This window comes from Paramisgurnus dabryanus, chromosome 2 (genome assembly GCF_030506205.2).
Source record: "Paramisgurnus dabryanus chromosome 2, PD_genome_1.1, whole genome shotgun sequence".
Taxonomy (NCBI): Eukaryota; Metazoa; Chordata; class Actinopteri; order Cypriniformes; family Cobitidae; genus Paramisgurnus; species Paramisgurnus dabryanus.
Window position 1 is genome coordinate 53,883,150 of NC_133338.1, and position 24,446 is coordinate 53,907,595.

A 24,446-nucleotide genomic window follows, 5' to 3' on the forward strand; every position below is an offset into this window, starting at 1 on the left:
CTAAACTCTTGTGTTTCTAGAAATGCAGCTTTGTTTTAATAGTCTGGACATTTAGGAGACGCCCTCTTTCTTAGTCTGACGTATTTCTGTTGTCAATTTGGCAATAAACTTTCAGTCACATGTTAATCAAACAGCATTGAAAAAAATCCCTCAGTTCTTGACTACACTATTCTACCTTTAATACACACATGCACGCATGCACGCACACACGCACGTACACACATACACACACACACACAGGGGTGATTCTAGGATTTTTTTCAACTGGGAGGCACAATAGGGCCAATGTGTTTATATGTAGAATTGTAGATATCTGCATTATTTAATACAGATATACCTTATCAATTATTAGCATTTATTCACTGCTTTAAATCAAAACAGTAATATACAATTTGTATGAATTTTTCACATTTAGAAGTAAAAAAAACTGTAATAAAGTAATATAATATGAATAGAGTGCAATTAATAACACTTAAAATTAAGTTATATAAACTTTATAGGAATCCTCACAACCGTACACAAAGGCAAAAAAAAAAGATTTCAGAAATAATAGAACAGCTTTAGAGTTATGTTAATCATTCTAAAAATAAATTTACAATTTAGGAATTAATATAGCTTTATAAATTTAAAACAAAGAGAATAAAAACGTTTTCTCCACATCATATTTAATTTGCATATACTAACAGTTACAAATGACAAAAACAACTGTAAATACTAGCCAATGAAAAAAAATACAACAAAAACACTCTGGCCTTCAGAAGAACAAATGGATTTAGTTTACAGTAAAGAAATAAAATGTGGCTTGTATCAGGTATATGAACCTGGTTTATTTAGAAAAAAATATAATTCTGTGATTTTATGGTCTCTGCTAAAACGTCTTTCAAACTTGTCCATATTTAATGATTACATTTCAAAACCCCTAAATTGCTCAGTCTCTCATTCTCCATTGTTGTTCTGAGGTGATTTTTGATCAACTACGTTTATGAAACACCTCCTTAAAGGGTTCCAGAATTACCAAATATTCAATGAGGGAAGTAATTTGTTTTTTACTTATCTTTATGCCATTTCAGCATCTATGGCTATATTCATCGAGAGAACCCAGCCTGGTCTCATTGTTAATACATAGCACTTACACGTAACTTTCAAAAACAAAAAACATATTTTTTGTACGTTTAAATAGATGCTAAAATGTACAATGTAGACGTATTTACAACATTTAAACGTAGCATTATTACATTTTTACAGCTAATAAACGTAAAGCATTAATGTTTCTTTCATTCCATAAAGATTGCTGTATATTTTCCCTTTAACCATTTTAGCGATATGTTACCACCTTGACCCTACCCCAAACCTTACCCTAAACCCAAACCCTTTTTATACAAAATGGTTAAATATGTAATGTTTTATCTTTATGTTATGCAACATAACGGACAAATATGTTTAGGAACATTTTAGTAACAATAGTAACAATATAGCATTCAAAAGATATTTTAAGCCGCCACAGTCCTACACAAAACAGTGCAAATCATTGTTATGCGGCTTTCACATAGGATGCGGTGTGCGCTGCGCTCGCCGCTGGGTTCGGCGCAGCCAAGCGATTGTGCTCTGATGGCCAGACCAAAGTAGGCGGGGTTTTCAATAAATTACTACAGTGTTTATATTTGCGTTAAATAGTCGACGAGGAATACAGAGACTGATGTTGCTCATCTCCATTTCACGTAACTTTAAGCATACCTACAACAAGCTGCTTGACTTAAACCACACCTAACATGTCAACTTGAATTGCCTACGTGTTTCCATGACACGGCTTTCCTTCCGATGTCTCTGTAGGAGCATAAACTTGTATTATAAAGCTCTGAGAATCCCGAGTATAAGCTTTCGTCCATTTTGCTTGTTTGGATGCCCCATTTCTATTGGCCGCGCGGGTAATCGTCACAGAGCGCAGCGCAAAAGTTAAACTATTTTGAACTTTGACCGCGGCGTGAGCACAAGCTGCGCTCCGCTGCGCTCGCGCTTTGCTCGGCGCAACAAAAAACCGCCCTCGCGCGGCGCAAGCCATTGAAATTAATGGGTTTCATAGCGCAGCGCAGTGCACACCGCTTCCTATGTGAAAGACCCATTACGGTTACAAAAAGCATAACAGACGGACGAGTGTAATCACAACAACTTATTTATTGCGAATATTAAAATCAGTAGCAAAAGTAGTTAAAATGATGATGTGCTGCAGCCGTGGTCCTCTCTGGAGTATATGAAGTAAAGTAAAGAGAAGTATTAAAGTTATTAATCCAAAAGAACGTTGATTTAGCTTCATTCTGTCACAGCGCATTTTTTTACATTTCAAACGTACACCAACGGAAATGACGCAAATATGTCACGTGGCACACAAAGAGCCAATGAGCTTTTGCTCTCACTGCCGTAAAGCAATGTGTCATAAAGCTTTTTGAGGCGCGATATTTGAATTCAAATTTATATAACGAACGCGCAATCTGACTTTGCGGTTGCTGATGAGAACTCGGATCAAGATCGCTGGATAAAGGGCTGAAATTGGATCTGTTCCTCGCAATCGTATGAATTTTAAAGATGTGGATTACAGCAAATTAATAAAAATAAAAAAATTTGTGAATTGATGTTGTATTTTGTTGTAATTATTGCTTAATTGTAATAATAACATATTGCATAAAAGACAGCATAGGAGAAAACAAGTTTTTGTGTGTCATGGCAAACAAACGAAATATAAAAAAGTTAAATAAATACAGAATAAATAAACAAGAACAGACAGGATAGAGACAAATGGCGACAATGATCCAGAAGTGAACATTACACAAACAAGGGCTTAAATAGACAGACTAAATGACATACAGGTGTGATGAGGTAAGTAATCAGTCAATGAATGTCCAGATGACAACAATCGGAACAAATGCAAAACATGTCACGGATTATCATAACATAACTCCCTCCTTAAGGAGTGGTTCCCAGACACTCCACACGAAACATAAACAAAAGTCTGGGAGGATGAATCCAAGGGAGGGAGGGAGGGTCTGGAGACACCGGCAGAAACAGCGGACTAGAGCGATCCCCACGGGAACCAACTCAGAAGATTTGGCCATTATGGGAACCAACTCAGGAGACTCGACCATTACAGGAACCAACCCAGAAGACTCAACCATGACAGGAATTGACCCAGAAGACTCGACCGTTTTGAGGACCAACTCAGAGGACTCGACCCTCGCAGGAACCGGCTCATGTGTCTTGGTGACCAACCCGTGGAAATACTTGAGCATGGCCACGGCAACCCTGAGCTCAGCCTGGAGTTCCGAGTGCTTCCTCTCAGCCAGCTCCTTTGGAAATCGGGACCTTGCAGACGAAGGATCCCGACTCCAACTACTCCCACTCAAAAAAATTTAAGGGGAGCTCCCTCCGAGAACTTGCTGTGCCATGAATGGCCCCTCCGAGAACTTGCTGTGCCATGAATGGCTTAAATAGACAGACTAAATGACATGTGATGAGGTAAGTAATCAGTCAATGAATGTCCAGGTGAATGTCCAAAACAGGTATCTCCAATTCGCTTAACCTGCACGTTTTTGGCCTGCGGGAGTAAACTCACACTATCACAGGGAGAACATGCAAACTCCAGACAGAAAGACCACCTGACATAGCCTAGGCTCAAACCGAGGACCTTCTTGCTGTGAGGCCACAGTGCTATCCACTGTGTCACTGTGCCACCCGCCACAGTTTTTTCCTTTCCAACATCTTTTTGGTGTGATACAGCTCATGCTTCAAATCTTTAATATGTGAATAAAACATTTCAGCAAAAACTAAAAAATGTTTCTTCATGCAAGAAAGTGTATCTTTTAGGGTGGAGTGCTTCAATGGCATGCATAATTGCATAATTGAGAATCTTCCACACAGCTCATAAAATGAGTCAATCGGATAAAATATATGTTTTTTAAATGCTTCCTTCTCACTCAAGTTCTCTCTACGTGCACCAGTTGAGGAAGTCTAAATACAGACACACACAACCTGCTGCTCAGGATCCGTTGTCCCTTTTCTGTTTTTTTGAAAACTAACTTTGCATTTTACTGCAATTTCCTCTACCTTTTTTACATATCTCCAAAAAAGTTCTCATACTTGTACTGCTGCGTGTCAAGCAATGCTTCAACAAGATTAAGAGATGTTGCCAAGTCCACTGAATGTGAATGGAGCATATTGGAAAAAAACATTTCGACTGGCCAAGTATTTTGTTGAATATTGCCAAATGACCAATACACCAACAAGTTTAGCTAGTAAGCCTTGTGCTTGTTGAAGGTTGCCAAATGACCAATAAACCAACAGGTTGTGCTAGTAAGCCTCGTGATTATCTGTCATGAACAATCTCCTGAAGAAGACAAAATAATCTGTTGTAAGGGCTCTCAGGTTTCGTAAGGAAAACAAAACTGTGATCGTTCCCTAATGGCCTGAACCCCAGAGCTCAGGTAAACAAGAAAAACAGAGAGAATGAGCCGAGTCCAAGACCAAAGCTCATTAAGACCAGCCCAGAGTAGAAGAAGAAGAAGGGAAGAAAAGCAAAAGGCAAAAAGCTCATGAAAACATTGTCCTTTGACCTTGACCATGCGACTAAACCTAACATGATACATTCAAACTGACCAATCAGATGATAATCTTTACCATCGCTATACTTGACCAAACCCAACATAATACAGTCAAAATAACCAATCAGAAGACCACCTTTAATTCCCCTCAGTACTGGATAAATGACTATGCCAATAGTCAATAAGCACAGGAATGCAAATGACAGCATGGAAATGTGCGTTGTGATGAGTAATAAATTCCTACATTATTAAAACTTACAAATTCGCCTTTGGCACCGTGTGTCACACGTAAGAAGATCCATGATGACATGCTTCAGTTGTGTGGAGTTGTCATCTTGAGACTTATTGTCCAAACTTGTTGCTGATGAAACTTGATGACTTCCTTCTCCTGAATGAAAGGCTTTATCGAAAGGAACTGCACCTTTCACAGTCATGCAGATTTCCATCCGATACTTTACACACTTTCACAAGAACAGGCCCTGAAGGGAGACCTTCTCAATACACAAGATGTGAAATAGCACGTATCCTATGGTTCAAGCAAATGGCAAAACAAACAGCAAATGCATTATTGACTCAGGTTATAAATGGTCAGAATCAACAGCCTTAAATCCATTAATAAATGGGTGAGAATAAAAAATATTAAAAGTTCTTACATTGTTTTTGGTAACATGTAACATGCATTTTTTACTTATCAAATGTCAGTAGGAGTAATAACAACAACAACAATATATTCAGTGTAACCAAATACATGATATTTAACCTTCTAAGACCTGGATGTATGTGCACATCACATTTTTTTGTTGTTTGCACCATAATACTTAAATGGACAGTAAGTTTAAGTGTTTTATTAATCAAAATCAATGTCTTTATTCATAAATATGTCCTCGTTGGTTTCAAATGACCTCTGCCAGTGATCTGACTTTGTAAGCTTAGAATTACTTCTCTTTACTCATTGAACGGGTGAGTCCAAAGAGGCTTCCATGTCGTTCCGCAGTATTGATAAACTACAATAGCAGAGAGGGACAAAAAGCACTAGCCTACCAACGTTTTCATTCAGAACCCGTGAACCAGCTGAAACGGACGAGGAGATAAGTGATTACATAACGGCTACCGTAGTTGCAACACGCATTTGGAAAAGCGAGGCGCTAGAGAGCACTGTTCGTTTGAATGCAAAATACAATTTCACCACTAGTTGGGTGTAAATCCTACTTATTGTCCCTTTAATTCTGTGTAACTGGAACCTGTTGTACACAAACATGGACAAATACACTGCTTCATGTTCTAAGAAAAATATTTGGTTATTATATTTATTGGTTCTTCCTAACCCCAAAATAGCTGGAAGAAATCCAAATAAAAAGACAAACCAAAGGAGGTCTTAGGTGTACCAAATGTACGATTATCAGAGGTGTATAATACTTAAGTATTTTAGTTACATTTTCCAAGCATCTGTGCTTTATCAAAGTGTTTGTCTTGGGAAATTTTTTTACTTTTCTTTACTTAAAAATGTTCACTACATTCTAAAGCATAGAATCATACTGTGTATTCATTATATATTGCATATTAAAATTGATTTAATGCCTAATTACATAAAAAATGTGTACTTTTACTTTCTTGAGTAAAAGTACGAAAATAATTTTTACTTCAGTAAAAGTACAAAAACTTACTAGATGTTTACTTAAATATTAAATATAAACAAAAAACTTGAAATTATGAAATGTAGTGGAGTCAAAATTATGATAATATGCTTTGGAATGTATTTTTCCAAAGAAAAACACTGATAAGATACAAATAATTGAAAATGTACTTTTATGTATAAAGTAAAAATACTTAAGTACTATACAACTCTGACCAGTATAACCATTATACTGTAAATGAAATGGACGAAATAAAATAAACAAAAAATGATAATTTTAGATGTCTTACATAAAGAGCAAATTAAATGTCAAACTATTTGTACTGTTGGTTACTTTTGAAACATTTAATAAAACTGAAATTTAAAATAAAAATGTAATTTTGATAAATGACAAAAAAAGTTTGCAGTTATATATTAATGAGTTCATAGTCATGTATATTTTAAAAAACAAGTATAACACCAAAATCTATCTTGTTTTGTCCAACCTGTGTGTTACTTTCCCTGCTGTCAGGGTCAAAAGTAACAATTCACTACTCATGTTTAAAGTGAAATTTTACAGAAGTAATTTTACATTTTACAAGGATGTGGTACAACATGTGTTTAGTTTTTTTACAGTTATATATCATTGTATGTGATGTCTTGCTTATGCTGGGAGTCAAGGTATTGTACGCATGCTGTTTTAAATGATAAATATATGCTAAAAATGAAATCTAGTTTAGTGTGAAGTAAATACAATAATACAACCGGGAGATTCATTTTAATGTGTTTATATTAAATACATTTTTATTCATAAAATGTGATTTAACCAATCTCTTATTTGTTGAGACAGAAGATACTGACATCTAGTGGTCAAATATTCTGCAGTTTTGTACAAAATGATTTTAAAGATGTAAAAGATAGACTGATGACTGACAGCTCCTGACAGTTGTGTGCTGAAACTTAATTCAAATTTGCTTTTATTATTCATGTTGGCTGTGGTGGTGGATGTGGGCAATGCACCGACAAATGGATCATCGTTCTCAACAATCATAGACAAAATGTACTGCTTGGTCTTTTTGTAGTCCAGCGGCTGTATGGACAAGAAAAGACTTCTGTTACAAAATGTTTTCCTCAAAAAACTATATTTCTTTTCAACTGAACAAAGAAAGACATAAACATCTTGGATGACATAGGGGTAAATAAATTACCGGGAGTATTCCCTTAAGGCTGAAACTTAGAATATCCTCAGTTTAAGTTTGGTGTAATGTATTAACATTTCTAGATTTATGTCTATAACCTGACAAGACTAAGGTAACTATTGTTAAACTACGATCAGCAGTATTATTTAAAACTGGAGTCAGATTAAGATTAGAGACAGAGACAATTCTGTCAAAAGCTCGTGCCCATGCCATTGGATATGGTTATTGGGAATTCAAGTCCAGCCCTACCTTTATTCATTTCAGAAGCCATTTCACTCGTATATATGTCACCACGGGGGAAATAAGAAAATCGCTGCTTTGGTTTCCTGGCGATTTTAAAGTGGACATATCATGAAAATCTGACTTTTTTCATGTTTAAGTGCTATAATTGGGTCCCAAGTGCTTCTATCAACTTAGAAAATGTGAAAAAGATCAACCCAATAACTGAGTTTTGGTGAACCATTCTCTGCAAGCATGTGAACATGAAATTCGCTCCCCTTGTGATGTCAGAAGGGGATAATACCTCCCCTTAATCTGGACTGTCCAACCACGGCAATGTTAGTTCAGAGATCAGCTCATTTGCATTTGAAAGGACCAAAATTGGCATATTTTTGCTTGCACCTACAAAGAGGCAATTGTAACATGTTATAATAATTTATCTGTATGGTTTTTTTGAGCCAGAACTTTACATACATACGCCAAAGGTTGACATTTTTTAAAAGTCTTGTGAAATGTCCCCTTTAAGAAGCTTCGCCTCTGACGACATCCAGATTGTTAATGATTGTTATACTGGCGCTGTTATTTGTCATGACGTATGGTTCTGCGCTTCAGACATCTTACTCCATTATTCTGTAAGGGTGGATTCACTACAGTGGTTCAAGCTGTAGGATTGCCGAAATGACTAGAGAAATATTAACAGCAAGATGGTATAAAACTGTGCGGCGCCGCAGAGCATTGTGACAGAATAGTAAATGCCCTACATTTTCAATCTTACAATTCTACAATATTTAAAGAATAATTACATCACAGTAAATAAATAAACTAATAACAAAACACAGTAAATGCTGCCATTCAAATTAATATCCATTTTATAAATGTGTGTAGAACAATACAAAGAAAAATAAAGACGAGAAATGTATCCATGAATGTTAATATGATATATATTTAAGCAATATCGCTCGAGTAGGAGTGTTATATAGCTCTATATCATCACGGCTGTGATTAGGCCACGGCCTCGTGCCGGCGGCAATCACAGCCGTGTCATGGTCTTGTCAGACTTCTGTGCTAGATCAAGGTCTGAGTGCATCTGACAGGACCATGACAGAATTATGTACTGTGTGGGGACATGTGGAGTAATATTGTATGTGTGGCTTCCACATGTTCCCAGAGTCTTGTCGCTGTCGTGATCTTGCCAGACCTTAGTATAGGTTCAGGTCTGTGTTCTTAGGGCAAGGTCATGGCAGCATTGTGTCTGTGTGGGAACACGTGTTTTTCACATTATGTATCTGTGTCACGTGTTCCCAGTGTCTCGTCACTTTTACCCTGCTCCCTTATGTACTCGTGTCTTACGTAATTAATTATGTTCACCTGTTCCCCATTGATGTGGTGTCTTTATTATGCCCTCTCGTTCTCTGTCGTGTGCGCGTTCGTTGTCGTACTTCAGTGTTTCATGTTCTCCGTGTTACTGAAGATCTGTTCCTGTATTAGTGTTTATTTGTTCCAGTGTTTGTTTCAGAGTCTGTGTTCATCATCGTGTTTACTACCTGTTTTACCCCCACGTGGGTTTTTGTGTTTATTCATTAAATAAACTTTCAGTTTATTTATTATTTAAGTCGTGTCTGCGTGTGGGTTCTCTTCTTTGTTAAACGGACCGTGACAGATATAGAGCTATATCACACGACTCCGATAGCGATATTGCTTTTATACAACAGTCTGACGGCATACGTTTGAAAAAAGAAAACTAGAAAACAACAACGGAGTTATTTTAAAAGCCTCTTTGTTTGGGAACTACTTTCTTCCGCCACGGATTTAAGGGCGGCCAGAATGACTGGTTACACTTTCAGCTGCTTTGAATCTCATAAAAACTCAATGGACGGAAAAGCCGTTTCTTTATATTACCGTTTCTTGGTCACAAAGTGTAGTTTTAAGATTAGTTCAGTCGAGAATGTATATGTATTATATTTAAATCTGCAGTCGATTAGATAGCGCCTGTTTGAACGTTTGCTTAGTAAGATTCGGTACGTATGAGAACCAGAGCATGAGTGGACGTCAGTGTCATGTGTTGTCTCTTATAAACAGCTGACTTAGGTTTGCACAAAAATTCTCTTATAAATATCTTAAAAATTTGGGATTTATGTGCTTTAGGATCTCATAATTTACTTCATTAAAGTTAAAGCTCCAATAACACACACTGTTTCTGCTCAACTCATGTTAATTTTGAATACTTCGCTATTGCGCTATTGAATACAGTAGTATTAAATCCTTCATATTTCTGAAGAGTCAAAAGACAGATCAGATCGGGAAGTGCTTATAAAAGAAATATGATTAATGTCTACCCATGTAAGAGGTACCCATGTTTGAAACAAATTTCCGAAACTTGTGTGGCCCAGAAATATTCAACTGCTTTTGGACACTTTGCATTTGTGTAGCATGAAGAGTACAACTCTTTAACTGTGTTACTAAGTCAGAATGCATGAAATAACATTACCCCCCCATTAAAGGGATATTTTTTTTGTTTCAAAGGGTCATTGGACAAAAGACTAAATGTTATTTTTATAAAAAGTTTTTTTTTATGTCACATTGCATATATCATGAGTCAAAATACAGAAGCTTGGCCTGTAAATATATCGTAGGGACTTCCAAACTGAAGCGTTATTATAAAGTTACAAGAAAGGAAAAATAAATAATTACCAGATATGCAGCATCAAATACTTTATAAAACATCTTTAACTTTGTAAGTTGCTTTGGATCAAAACATCTAAAGATATATACAGAATATAGGATGGATACATTAATTTAGTATTGACACCTACCAAGTGTTTGTTGCCACAAAAAATCCCTAACACATGCATCAAGTCATGTGGAAAATTAATGTATGAGTCTAAATGCATAACTTATCCTTCAACAGTGGTCTTGCACACTGTATATTAATTCGGTTGTCGGTTCACCTTTGGTTCTGTACACACACAATTCAGTAATTTACGGGACTGATAATCGCATACCAAAATAACTTCAACAAAAAGCAGGTAGTTACAACCGCATTTGCAGAAACTCTGCATAGTGTGTACATAACCAAACTGAACAACTAGTAATAAAGTGTTTAAACATGCATCATGGACATGACAGGTCTCTCTTCTGAAAAAAGGGGAAAAAGTCTTCTGTATGCACGGTGCAGAAAATGACAGAGGCACGAGTGTTTGCTGCCCAGTGTTGCCAGATCTTGCATGAGAAAACAGCAAAAAGAGAAAAATCCAATAATAAACCGAAATAAATCTAAATACTTTACCTCAAAGATCAAAATATTGGGACCGGCACCTTTACACTTTAATAACACCAAAAACTTGATCGCTTCATGAGCCAAAAACATTAACAGTTATACGGCAAAGGGTATGTACGTACAAAAAAGACGAGGACCTGGCAACACTGCAAGACTGCCAGCTGAAGCAGCCTCAAAAAATGCGAACGCCAAGAAGGAGGTTTATTGCAAAACACAATGCTGTTAGATTATTTTGGTTAAAGCAGTGAGTGATAAGCACGCGAGACGGCAGAACATTGCTGTGGTTATCTCCGTGTCAATCATCACATTTTCAGGAGTGAGTCTTGTACACTGAAAAAAATGATTCATTCAATTTACTAATTTTTTTTAAGGTAAGTGGTTGCAATCAATTTATTTAAGCTACATTTTAACAAAAAAGATTAGTAAAGTAAAATAAAATACACACTTTTGTTTAAATGTAGCTTAAATAAATTGATTGCAACTACCTTAAAAAAATTAGTAAATTGAATGAATCATTTTTTTCAGTGAGAAATGAAACAAACATTTAAGGGTTTCACTGCCCCATTTAAATGTGGTTGTCACTCCTGAAAGTGTGTAGTGTATGAGGCCTATATGTCATTGTAATTGATGACATCATTGCCACACTAATAATATGTTCATTTTATGAACTTTAAAAACACCTGTGATGGTAACGTTCATCCACAGCGGGGCAGACTGACAGCGGGCTTCTCCTCACAATCAGTTTTGGTGCATTACTTGCACCAACTTGAATTGCCTTCAAAAACATTTTTTTCAAGTATATTCATTAAACACACAACATTGGATCACATTCATGAAATGGAAGCAGAAAGGATCTCGGAGGTAAGCATTCATAAAACCATTCTTAAGAATGTTGTATTTAACTCCCAAGTTTGTTGAAAAATGTCCATCCATCGTGCTATGCGAATGACAAGCTTCTTCATTAGCTACATAAATTAAGTTGTCCAGACATCTGAGTTAATTTAAATTTTCGTTGAATATTCTTTCTTATGCCAAAACATATCTTGTGACTTTAAGAAATGAATTTGCAGCGAACAATCTATTGAGTTATTATTGACCATCTTCCACATGTTGATTAGATCGGGTGGGAGCAATTTATGTACCAATATCAAGTTCCTATAAAAGCACGGATCCCGATTCATTTGACTAGTTTGCTCGCTTACAATCCCAAAAGTTTTGAAAGCATTGTGTTGAATTGGGGTTACGTTAAGCACTTCTAGACACATCCCAAGAAACACATCATCGATGGGATAAAGTTCCACAGTTTCACATGCTTTGTAAAGTTTACGTGCAAGGGGGCCATCCATCAGGAAACCTCCTCCACCAGCATACGGCGGGTAGCTTTTCTTTCGATACAAGACATGAGGAATGTAATACTTGTTCGTCTTTTGGCGAATGGGCTTGGCATCAAAGAGAACATGACCGACCAAGAGGTCTTTCACGTCTTTGCTTGCATCCAGATATTCAAAGATGTTGGAAATGCTGACAAACACGTCGTCGTCTCCTTTGAAGATGTACCGGGCATTTCTGCAGTACATGGAGAACCATTTCAAGAAGTGAATCTCCTTTAGGGTGAGGTTGAAGAAACTATCCATGAAGTCCCACTGGAGGATATCCCCATAAATTTGATTCTCATATTCCAGAAGTTTTTGATGGTTGGCTACCTCTTCTTGATTGGAAGACACCCCGAGAAGAAAAATGGTTTTGATCCTTTTCTCGTTGACCATCTGCTCTTTGCCCCATGTTTGCCTTATCACCTCTCTCCGGTCATGTTGCGTTATCACCGACTTAATCACAATCAACAAGTCAATGTCCCCAGCACACTTCTCCGGGTGATTCATTAGGATAGGAAAGTATCGACAATGCCTGTAAAGCAAAAATTGCTGGAAATTGGATTCAAGATTCATGTACCACTCTTGGGATATGAAATTAGGGTTGGCACTGCAGTTGGAGCTGATGATATCCCAGGTTGTAGGCACTGCCGGTCTGTCCATACTCTTGTTCCGGAGGTTTACAGAAATAAGATTGCGGCCCTCATCCTCACTGAGCTTTAAACACAACAAGTCCTGTAGTGGCCTGATGTTTTCTGTCTGGATGACTATCTGGATGATAGTTAACATCACTAATGCCAAGAAAACCAAGAGGCATGTGCGCTGGTAAAACTGCTGCCGTTTTTTGACTGTCATCCTAGATGAAAATAAAAAAGTGAATGTTTACATTACATTTACACATCTGGCAGATGCCTTTATTCAAAGTGATTCGCAGTGCATTACAATTTATATATTTATTAGTATGTGTGTTCCTTGAACTGTCAGAAAAATTGTCCAAATTTGTATCCCAGCTGTCACTGTCGTGGGTACCCTTTCAAAAATTACAGCTTTGCACCCAAAGAAGTAACAGTTTTTGGCACAGGCGGCATTTTTTCATTAAACATGGGAGGGCGACACGACAAGCATTAATAAAAACACCGCTGTGAAGCAGTTTTACTATATCATTTTACTATGTGGGGAATTTGCGCCCCTGCTTGCTCAGAAGTTTCGGCGCACAGAAGTTGTGCCAGACAGGGAAAGTGGGGAGCGACGCCGGGGACAGTTCACCTCTGGGTCTCTCCCAAATGGAACGGACAGGGGATCCACTGTAAACTGGAAAAATGTCAACATTCTTCCAAATATTATAAATACAGGCCTATAGTTTCTGCTCATTTTTGTTTTTCTGAAAATTTTGAAATGGCTTATAAAAATAGGTAATACAAAAGGATTGTGTGGTCTCCAATGTGAATAGAGATGGACAGGAAAATGTCAAAAAATCATCAGGTGCTCTTGTTAAATTTTTTATGTACCTGATTGTATATATTTTTGGCACATTTATGCATTTAGTGTATATTTATTTAAGTTCTGATATATTATAGTGTCATATTTTGTGCAGAATTGTGTTCATTGTCTTTTGGCAATGTTCAAGGTTTATTTCTCTTGCAATTGCAGTAGTTAAATAACTGTTTTTTTTTTTCAAATGTAATAATGAATTTTTGCAAGAAGTACATTTTTCTCTTTCACCTACAGTATGTTGTTTTAATAAAATAAAAATATAACTGTTTGTGCAGAATTTTGTGTTTTTTAATGGGGGGTGGAAGGGATTCTCGCCCAGGATGCAATTAAATGTAGAACCGCCACTGACCTAAAGAGCTTATATTAGTACCTCAGAGCAGGGGTGCTGTAAAGGGGGGGGGTAAACAATGACGATTCTCGGGGCCCACGAGTAAGAGGGGGCCCGGAGAAGCCCCCAAAATTGTGGTGCTAAAAAATATTTAATAGTAAAAATTATTAACTTTTAATTATTCTATTTGCTGTTTCCTGGCATCAAATTTTTTTTTTATTTGTTTAGGAAACACAAACGTCCGTGGGCCCCTTTCCCCCTCTCAATTATCATTAAATGGTTCAGTCCGCTCAAATTGTATAATCCAGGCAACACAGCTTGACTTCACTTATAGCGCCGGCAGAATATCAACTTGGCAAAACTCAATTTAAACAGCGCAAAATGACTGCCTGTGGACGTGTTAGATAGAAATGATTATATTTCTGTTTTTATTCACACAATAAATATTTAAACTAGTTTTAATGAAAATGCATCTAGTTTTCAGTCAGGGAGCAGCAAGGCTTTATGATTTATTTAGACAAAGTTATTGACTATGCAAATTTCAAAACGGTCAAAATGACACCCTGTTCGTTCTAGTGTTAAAGATAATTACCACACTGCAAAAAATGATTTTCAAGAAAAAAATTCTTAGTTGTTTTGTCTTGTTTTCATTAAAAATATCTAACATTTCTTAAATAAAGATGCTTTTTCATGATGAGCAAAACGACCCAAGAAAATGAATCTAGTTTTTAGACCAAAAATATTAAATTTAAGTGATTTTGTGAATAAACAAGCAAAAAAATCTGCCAATGGGGTAAGCAAAAAAATCTTGAAAATTTTTCTTAAACACTAGATTCAAGAAAAATTCAAGAAAAATTTGCTTACTCCATTGGCAGATTTTTTTTGCTTGTTTTATGCACAAAATCCCTTAAATGTAATATTTTTGGTATAAAAACTAGACTTATTTTCTTGGGTCGTTTTGCTAAAGAAAAACCATCTTAATTTAAGAATTTTCTGATATTTTACTGAAAACAAGAAAAAAAATACTTAGACATTTTTTTCCTTGAAAATCATTTTTTTGCAATGCATAAGTTTTAATGTTACGGTTAAAATGACTGCTGGTGGCCGTTCTAGTGTTAAAAGTGCATGATAAGGGAAATCAATTTTCTCCCCATGTTAGGTCAAGAAAACGCTGGAAAAAATAACAATACAAAGTTTTAGTTAAACGTTCAACACTGCCAAAAATGACTTTCTTACTTAGTATTTTTGTCTTGTTTTCAGTAGAAATATCTAAAAATTCTTAAATTAAGATGCTTTTTCTTGATGAGCAAAATGACCTAAGTAAATGAGTCTAGTTTTAAGACAAATTAATATACAATTTAAGTGAAATTGTCCTCAAAACAAGCAAAATGATCTGCCAATGGGGTGAAAAAAATGGTGAAATAAGATTTATTTTTTCTTAAACACTTAATTCAAGTAAAATTTTCTCACCCCATTGGTAGTAAAAATACCATAAAAGCGCATGATTTTATGTACATTTATATGAAAACAGTCTAAGCTGTGTTGGGGGCCCTGTCAAGTTTCTTTTCATGGGGCCCAAAATCCTTAGCAGCGCCCCTGCCTCAGAGGTACATATTAAAAGGTTACATATTGGTACCAAATGTGTACATATCTGTACCTTATGGTACATATCAGGACTTTTTAAAGGGTACTGCCCCAGTGACAGCTGGGGGTACATATTTTTACATTTTCTTCAGACGTTTGGGTTAAAACCTTTTCGCTGACTAATGCAATGACTAATAATTTTATACAGGAATAAGAAATTGCCCACATTGAACAATTACAGTACTCTGATCAGTTTTGTTCTTTACTATTTAATATACATATTTTAGTATTATTACTATGGCTCTGTCTCAATTCGCTCCCTAGCTCCCGAAGTCGTGAATTAGTATATCGTATAGGTATGTTCGGGCACTGGTAAGGACCCTAGCTCACTTGATATTGGGACACTGTTCACTTATTTATTTATTTATTATATATATTTTATTTAAAGTTTTAAAGTTTAAAGTATAAATCAACAGCCAACAGTAGACAACAAGAAAACACTCACACGCAAAAAAAAGGGAAAACATCTTGATTGCCTCAGTCAGCATTTAGCAAATATATACAGTTTTGTTGTAAATCAGTAATATCACCATTGGAGAAGTAAATAAAACTGATACGAATTTCAAAATAAATAAAAGTAAATGATAACAGAGTATACTATTTTTGAACTTCCAAAAGTCTCAAAAGAGGTCCCCAAGTGGCTTCAAATCTTTTTAGTGTACCAAGCACTGTTCACTTATTTTGTCAAAACACATGATGCACATGGTTCACATAAAGCAACAAACACATATTTTGAAAACACGGGCAACACACGACACTCTGAACACATATTTTAAATTTGCACATCTCGGATGAGAAGTCATGAGCCGCCTCTGGTGCTGCATGACTGAAATAACTGCCCGGAGGCGTTTCAAAGATGTTGCGTGACTTACTTTTGTGATTGTGAAATTTAAGGGTGTTTATATAACGAGTAGAGCTTAAAATCTTATGGAAACAGTTTACCATTTGAATAAAATTCTTTACTAAAGCAATATAAGGATGTATAGAGGTGATTTATAAGGGTGTTTATATGGTAAAGATTATTGGGTTTAGGCAATAAATTATTGGTGGGTATATAAATTAACTGTATGGTCAGTAGCAGCCGGTGACATCTTTTTTTAATTGTTTTGTGATTTTTTTATAATATTAATTCTAAATACAAATATGAATGAATGAATGAATGTAGAGTTAGGTGTAAGTAGGTGGTTGATTTTATGGATTGAGAATTTTTAAGTAATAGATTGTATTATGACCTTTACTTAACTTCAATCTAACAGGCATGATCTTACCTGATCAAATATGCTGAGTTGGTTTAATCTCTTGCCAAACAGACATGAATAGTTTGATCTATTCTGAGCATAATGACAGCCTTGTACAGTGATTTGACGTCACTTACGATTAAACATTGAAGACAAAGTAATTGTGTTGTGGGAATAAAAAAGGTATGGCTTGAACTTCACATGAGCACGTCACTAAAAGGTGCAAAGGTAAAGCAAGTGTCAAATAAACTTGAATAAAACTCATCCGCTCTATTTTTGCTTTAAGCCTCTCCCTTCATTACGTAGGCTGCGCATATAAGGAACATATATACAAAAGATCAATTTTCACATCTTTTATTTGAATAAAATGTACAAATTTTACAGGTCTTTGTCTTTACAGAACGAAATTCTAAAAAAACAGCATGCTAATTAGGGCTGGGCAAAAAAAAGTGATTTTTCGATTAATCGTTTTCTAAAACGTGGTCGATTCAAAATCGACTCTCAAAGAGCAGAATCGATTTTTTATTTCATATTTATTTCCGCAAACTTTTTTGCCTTGCGCTATGTTACCGAGAAGCAAGAGGTGAGCCTGTCATTCATTCATTCATTTAGTGCTTAAAATGGCGGTTTCAGGTGCTTCATCGACGTTGATGCCACCTTCACATAAAAAGTCAGAGGTATGGAAGCATTTTAGATTTTGCAAGCAAGATGACAACGATAGTGTTGTGGCTTTTAATTTCTTTTTATTAATTACCCACTTGTAAACTGCTGTTCACTTTTCTTTTTTAGTATTTTTATTAAATTGAGTGGAATCGAGAATCGAGTATAAAAACTGACCCGAGAACCAGAATCGAAAATTGAATTGAGAATCGAAATCGAATCGATTTGATAGCTTGTGAATCGAAATTGAATCGATCTGAAACATCTGAATCGATACCCAGCCCTAATGCTACTTATTCGTGGAACCAGAAATCCTCATCAACCTTTTTCTGTTTTTTTTCTGATTTTGGTTCCCAGAAACGTTTTGCATGATGCTGTTATTTTTTTCTGTAAAAATAATGTTTAATGTCATAGGAAATGACAGATGCCTCTTAATAAGATAAGTATGTGTAACTGACGCATGTTTGTGATCTGTTTCATGAATTCCAGCTCCACAACTATATCAGTAAATATCCATTTCATCCATCTCAAATATGATTAATATTTGGCAGAGATACTCATTTGTCAGAAAGGCCAGACATCAAGGTTCAATTTATTGTAAGCCCAAGGGGCAATTTTTGATGCCAATCTTCAGTAAATACTTGACTCTGCCTATCAGATGATATAAATATTTAACATTATGTTGAAGCATTTGTCACCTTTATTAAAGGGACACAAGGCAGCATTTTTATGTTAATAAATCATCTTCGTAAGTCGGTATATGGTTAAATGACTCATTACATGACGAATGAAGACTCTCTCGCCCGCCCCTACCGTCTGTAGGAAGAATACCCCACTTGCAAGTTCGCTGTATCCGACCCGGTGTCCTTCAGTCTTGTATAGTCTTAGATATAGAACGCATTTACTCCCAGACACTAGGGGGAGCTAGTAGAGAAATAATACTCAGACTTGCCTTGTGTGCCTTTAAATTTAGCAGGATCCGCCACTCATCAGTCTCAAGTGAAGACTGCAATCTATAAAATCTGTAAAAACAAGGTCAATGTGTTACGGTTGCTCACTAAGCATAAACTTAAGATGAAAAACTGTATATCATTACAAAGTCACATTGAAAAAAATGGTTAAAGGGACACTCCACTTTTTTTTGAAAATGTGCTAATTTTCCAGAGTGAAGCATGTAATTTTTACAGTTTTGGAATCCATTCAGCTGATCTCTGGGTCTGGCGCTAGCACTTTTAGCTTTGCATAACTCTCATAATCAAGGACTTGCTGTCGTAACATGGCTGCAGGAGGCGCAATGACAGGGCCGGCCCTGGGCATAGGCGGAATAGGCAAATGCTAAGGGCGCCGCCGACCCCTGGGGCGTCCGTGTGCCCAAATTATAATTTTTTTAATATATGTATATAAACATTTAACTATAAATATTTAATTTTGCACAAGAAAACAGCAGTTATTGATGAATTATTAGTAGCATATAATCTCGGAAGATCGTGCTTGTTAAATAGCTATGTGGCTATACTGCACTGAAGCGGCAGTTTAAAATATAAACCCAGAATTCAGCAAACGTCAAGAACAAGATCAGAACGGAAACAACAATCAGACAGAGACGCGGAATTTACATAATGTTACACAGACCATGTTTAAATTTCAATGTTTCTGCACAGAAATACCAACTTGTTCACTTGGTATTAATAAGCTGCGCATTGGAGTGCTGGCCGCGGTGCTGAAGACGCGCTCGGACGGAGTACTGGTGGCAGCACAGATATTTACGTGCAATCTATTGGAGACTATTATTCGTAATTATATAATTATTATTCGTTATTTTACTTTATTACTTCCACTTAAGAAGAGTTTTGCACTTTTTATTTCAATATTTCTCTTTATATAAATACTATTTTGTAATTAAATCTATAATTTCATTATTTTACTAACCAAACTTATCTGCGCTTTCCAATAGGTTGCACGTAAGGAGAAAAGTATAGCTTAATTCCCCTTGAGAAGAGTTGTGTGTTTTAAACTTTTAAAAATATATATCTCTTTACAAAAAAAACTTTTTTCTTCTATTTAAAAGCTATAATTTCGTTATTTTACTAACCCAACTAATGACTCCTCCGCTTCCAATAGATTGCACGTAAATATCTGTGCATAGTGCCATCATGCGTCTTCAGCACCACGGGGAGCAGCCAGCACTCCAATGTGCAGCTTATTAATACCAGACAAAGTTGGTATTATTGTGCAGAAACATTGAAATTTAAACATGGTCCGTGTAACGTAATTTAAATCCTGCGTCTCTGTCTGATTGTTGTTTCCGTTTTCTTGTTCTTGACGTTCGCTGAATTCTGGGTTTATATTTTAAACTGCCTTTTTAGTGACAATGTCAAGATCAAATGCCTGAGTGACAGGGTATTGTGTGTATGTGTGTGTGCGTGCGTGCATGCGTGTGTTTCCAAAATATTTTCAAAATTAAGAAAAACTAGACAAAGCTGTGCATTTTTTTCTGTGTAAGTTTATGAACAAAATGATTCTAAAGGGCACCAGGTGAAATCTTGCCTAGGGCAGCAAATTGGCCAGGGCCGGCCCTGCGCAATGATATTACGCAGCAGCCAAAAATAGTCCCCTTAAGCCTAGGATACACTCCACGATTATTGGCTTTCACAGATCAAAAATTGCCATTGTGAAACAATCGTTGCGTTTACTGTGATCGTGGCTTTTATCTGTGGTCCTGTGTTGTACAATGAGAGAGGTTTTAAGACGGCCGTTTTCCCGGTCTTGCTTCCAAAGATAGCCTACGATAGTTTTCTGACAGTATCAGAAATTCGGCATGATCACCGCACAGTGTGTTTGCTGCTACAACCTGTGCTGGTATTTGTTTACCACGAGCCCATGCTGGTGACGTTGCGCTAACATGTGACGCAGCCGCCGAAGCTTCCGTGTGATCATCGTACAGACTACATGCCTATCGTACCCGAGTTTAAACAATCAATGTCGCAAAGTGTGATAAGTTAATGATCTTATAGGATGGCAAAAATCCCGCAGTGTAATCCAGTCCTCTTTTAAGGCTATGCAAAGAAACTGTCCGATTCATGTAATAAAACTTGCAGTTATTACTACGACAACCAATCATAGGTTTATTCATAACCCAACGGTTGGTTCTGTCCAATATTACAACCCAATCATGGGTTAAAACAACCAAAAATATTTTAGTGTGTAATTAAACAATGGGAAACAATGTAATCCAACAAAAGCACAAGTGAAATAATGTATTAAACCAAATGTAATCTCAGATCAACTGGCAGCCAAATTCAAATGCAGGTAAAGGTTTAACCCAAGTTTACACTGTAAAAAGTTTTGTGAACTTAATTTACTTTAACCTCTTACACTCTGAGGCTATTTTGGGAATTTCCGTCTGGATTTGGCCCACCCATATTCAAAAGTTTTCCATACCCACATGCAGAGGTGTACATACAACAGTTTGGTATCATTTTACAGGAAACCCTTTCAAATAAAACCTTGTAGAAAATTCCAAACATGGTTGTATGTGTTGTCAGTCCTCTAATAAACACAAAAACACTTTTTGATAGTTTTTTCTCTAATGTCTGTATTTGATAGTCTATAACTCTGGCCCTGAAACCTGTCAGCCACCTGCAGACAGTTGTGTTGGATCCCAGCTGGTCATTTTATAGAGGAAAAAGGAAATGTGTCTATATCAAATTTATGCAAAATTCTATTCCAACTGAAGGGGGGAATAATGTACTTTTTGTATTCAATTTCCTCCTAATACATTTGTAGTGTCCCCATACCAACATACAGTGGAATAAATGAACGAATCTGAAGATTCTTAAATTAACTTTTATGAATCTTTTGTTTAAAATCATTGGTTCGGAGCGTGTTTCAAAACTGGCCAAGTCACGTGATTTTAGCAAACGGCTTTATTACGTCATATCACCAGGTGTCGCCAGTGTGGGTGGTGTTGCGAACGCTTCAGCAAAAACTGAATTTTTGTTCAATTCATTCGAAGCTTCGTTTCTCCCATCACTAAATAATGCAATAAGCCTTTACTGCAGTGGCATATAGCCAATGACATAAAAGTGTGCGTAAAAACGCCAGCTTCCTCACACAATTTTTTTTTTTGTCTAAATAACATGCTAGTGGGATTGTTAAATGAGTTAATGTAGTTGTTGTTTTGATAAAATCATCAATTTAAACTTATCTCGTAATGAAATATAATGACTAATAGACACGGTGTATAACTCCGCCTCACATGGGCACTCTGCAACAGTCGCATGAAAGTCCATGCGTCCATGACATGTCAAAATAAATGTTTTATTATCATCAAGTGTTATTTTTCTAGTTGTGTACCTTCTTTCCAATTGTTGATACACCGTTTTTTGGTAATTATATCCAAGAAGCACACGAAGGGCACTTTTCCCGTCGTCGCCTCAGCTTAGACCTGCGGCGTACTTCCAGCAAAGATGCATATATTATGGAGATGGCAACCTTCAGTTAAAAAACACGCAGCGCCTCAGCCAGTCAATAATGATGATCAATGATTTATGTTGCAGGCGTTCAGAATGTAACGAAAGTCATTTACAGTTAATTCATTGTTTAATTTACAATTCGTTGCGTTTGGAGCCAGCCTAGTCTCACACGACATTAAAAAGCCCAGGGGTGTGTTTTGCATTGAGCATCGTTGTGATCATAGCTAGTTTAATTCTCTGCGCTCGCTTCATTTTTTTCTCCCGATGTAGTTTTTCGCAGGAGCATGATCTTGCTTATACAACAATCGTTAAGTTTTATCGATTTAATACTTATCAACAATCTAGCTATCTGGGCTATCAGAGGCAGGGCACGCTGAAGTTTCACGTATGTTTAAAAAATCGTTCAACGATTGTAAGATATGTAATGATAATAGAATGAAAATAACGCTGTAGCCTTATTTCTGAGAGTGAGAGCTTTCAATTTATGTAAGACTTGCCCATATTTGTCAAAACAAAAAATGAAATATGTGAATATTAAATGATATAAAAATTGGGGGAGGGTGATAGTGTAAATTAAGTGTAAATAACTTTCTTACAGTAAAATATTTGTCAGAGTGATGCATATCTGCAGAAAGTATAGATTCTAAGCTTTCAGACAGTATCTGATATGTGGTACTGGGTCCATGACAGACCATTAAAAATGTAAGGAATATTTTATATTAAGTCATAATAAGTCATTTGGACCCCGGTACCGGGTCCACCAAATTTTTTCACAAACATAAGTTGAACAAACTTAATTTTTTATGGGGTGGTTTGCTGGAGGGATTACACTAAGCCAGGATTCCTTAGTTTAATTTAACAAACATGCCTGACTAAAAACATTACTTGTGTGCATTTTGAGGCTAAACCAAGGGCACTGATGTATTTGAAGATATTATTTTAGTCTAGGACTAGACTAATCCCTGTCCGGGAAAACACCCCTAGGTGTTACCAATTAAAGTGTTTTTTAAGATGATCCCACGTTTTACAGTGTAAAACATACTTTAAACCACTTTTACACTTCTTTGTGTGTTACCCAGAAATCTTTATTTTCTATCGCGGCACATCAATGCTTATACAACATTTCATGTTAGTGAGACAGGCATGGCTGCATATTTTTGCTATATTGTTATAATAAACAAAATCCTCTCATCCTCCAAAAATATATCTATTCTCTAAAACAATTATTATTAATACATGTAAATAATTATTCACAAATAAAGTGCAAATCACCTGAATATACTTACAGTCTTTTATAGTCACAAGTGTAACAGAAAATGATGAATAAAGACAGACCAGAAAGCTTTCCAGGTAAACTCTTGTCTTTCTGGAAATGCAGCTTTATTTTAATGGTCTGGACGTTTAGGAGACGCCCTCTGTTTTTAAACTTAGTCAGTAGGGGTGGGCGATAAACTGTCTGTCACTCATGTTAACCAAACATCACGGAGATCGAGAAAATCACTGATTTTGACTAAATAACTTTTTACCTTTATTATTTATTTATTTTTTAGTTAGTTATTTTTTATCTTTATTTCATCTCTGGCTTTATCAGTGAGCTTGAGTTTTGTTTTTTGTCTTCTTTCTCATGCTTGTACTGTATAAGTTTTTAATATTGATATTGGTAACAAGAATTATGAATATTCTATGGTATTAAAGATTTTAATAACATAAAACCTTATGAAAAGAAAAAGAAAACTACCGTGATGCTGTTATTATATAATTTTGTGATATAAGGTTTTGGTCATACCACCCACCCCATCAATCTAACCAAAACTGTGTTCATAATGTAATTATAAACAAGAATCTGAGATAAAAATTTGAAATTAAAAAGTCAGTTATACTGTTCGAGAAATAAAATGCCAAATGATGACAATTAATGGTTTTGCTGTATAGCTTCAAATAATTCAGTTCGACAACCAAATTCAAAGGTTTTTATAAATAATATAAGACGAGGGACAAATCAAACGATTTTCTAAAGCTTTCCAAGTGACTTACATATACAGCATTTATTACTGGGATATCCAAAGTTTACACCTACAATCGTTTATGTACCAACACTCAGATTTCGGTCGAGAAATCACTTCACCTCAAGTAATAAATCCATATTTTACTTACAACGTGTTTATATAATTACTATTCAAATATTACATCAAGCACATCAATAGTAGGTATTTGAGGAAATACAAATAAATAACATCCGGAATAAACATTAGAGATTTTACTGTAAATGTGTATCATGACCAAATATATTCTATCCTTCATAACAAGCTCCTGCAACACATATTTTGGTGACATAAACATC

The 24,446-nt window shown here is 35.9% G+C and overlaps 1 protein-coding gene across 1 annotated transcript; it reads right to left on the reverse strand.

Annotated features, from left to right (window-relative positions):
• Positions 1 to 11,757: 11,757 nt before the first annotated feature.
• LOC135743770 (UDP-GlcNAc:betaGal beta-1,3-N-acetylglucosaminyltransferase 7-like) lies at positions 11,758 to 13,088 on the reverse strand. Its single transcript, XM_065261597.1, has one exon. It carries the CDS (start codon positions 13,053 to 13,055, stop codon positions 11,898 to 11,900), a length of 1,158 nt encoding a protein of 385 aa, XP_065117669.1. The 5' UTR covers positions 13,056 to 13,088; the 3' UTR covers positions 11,758 to 11,897.
• Between the last annotated feature and the right edge of the window lie 11,358 nt (positions 13,089 to 24,446).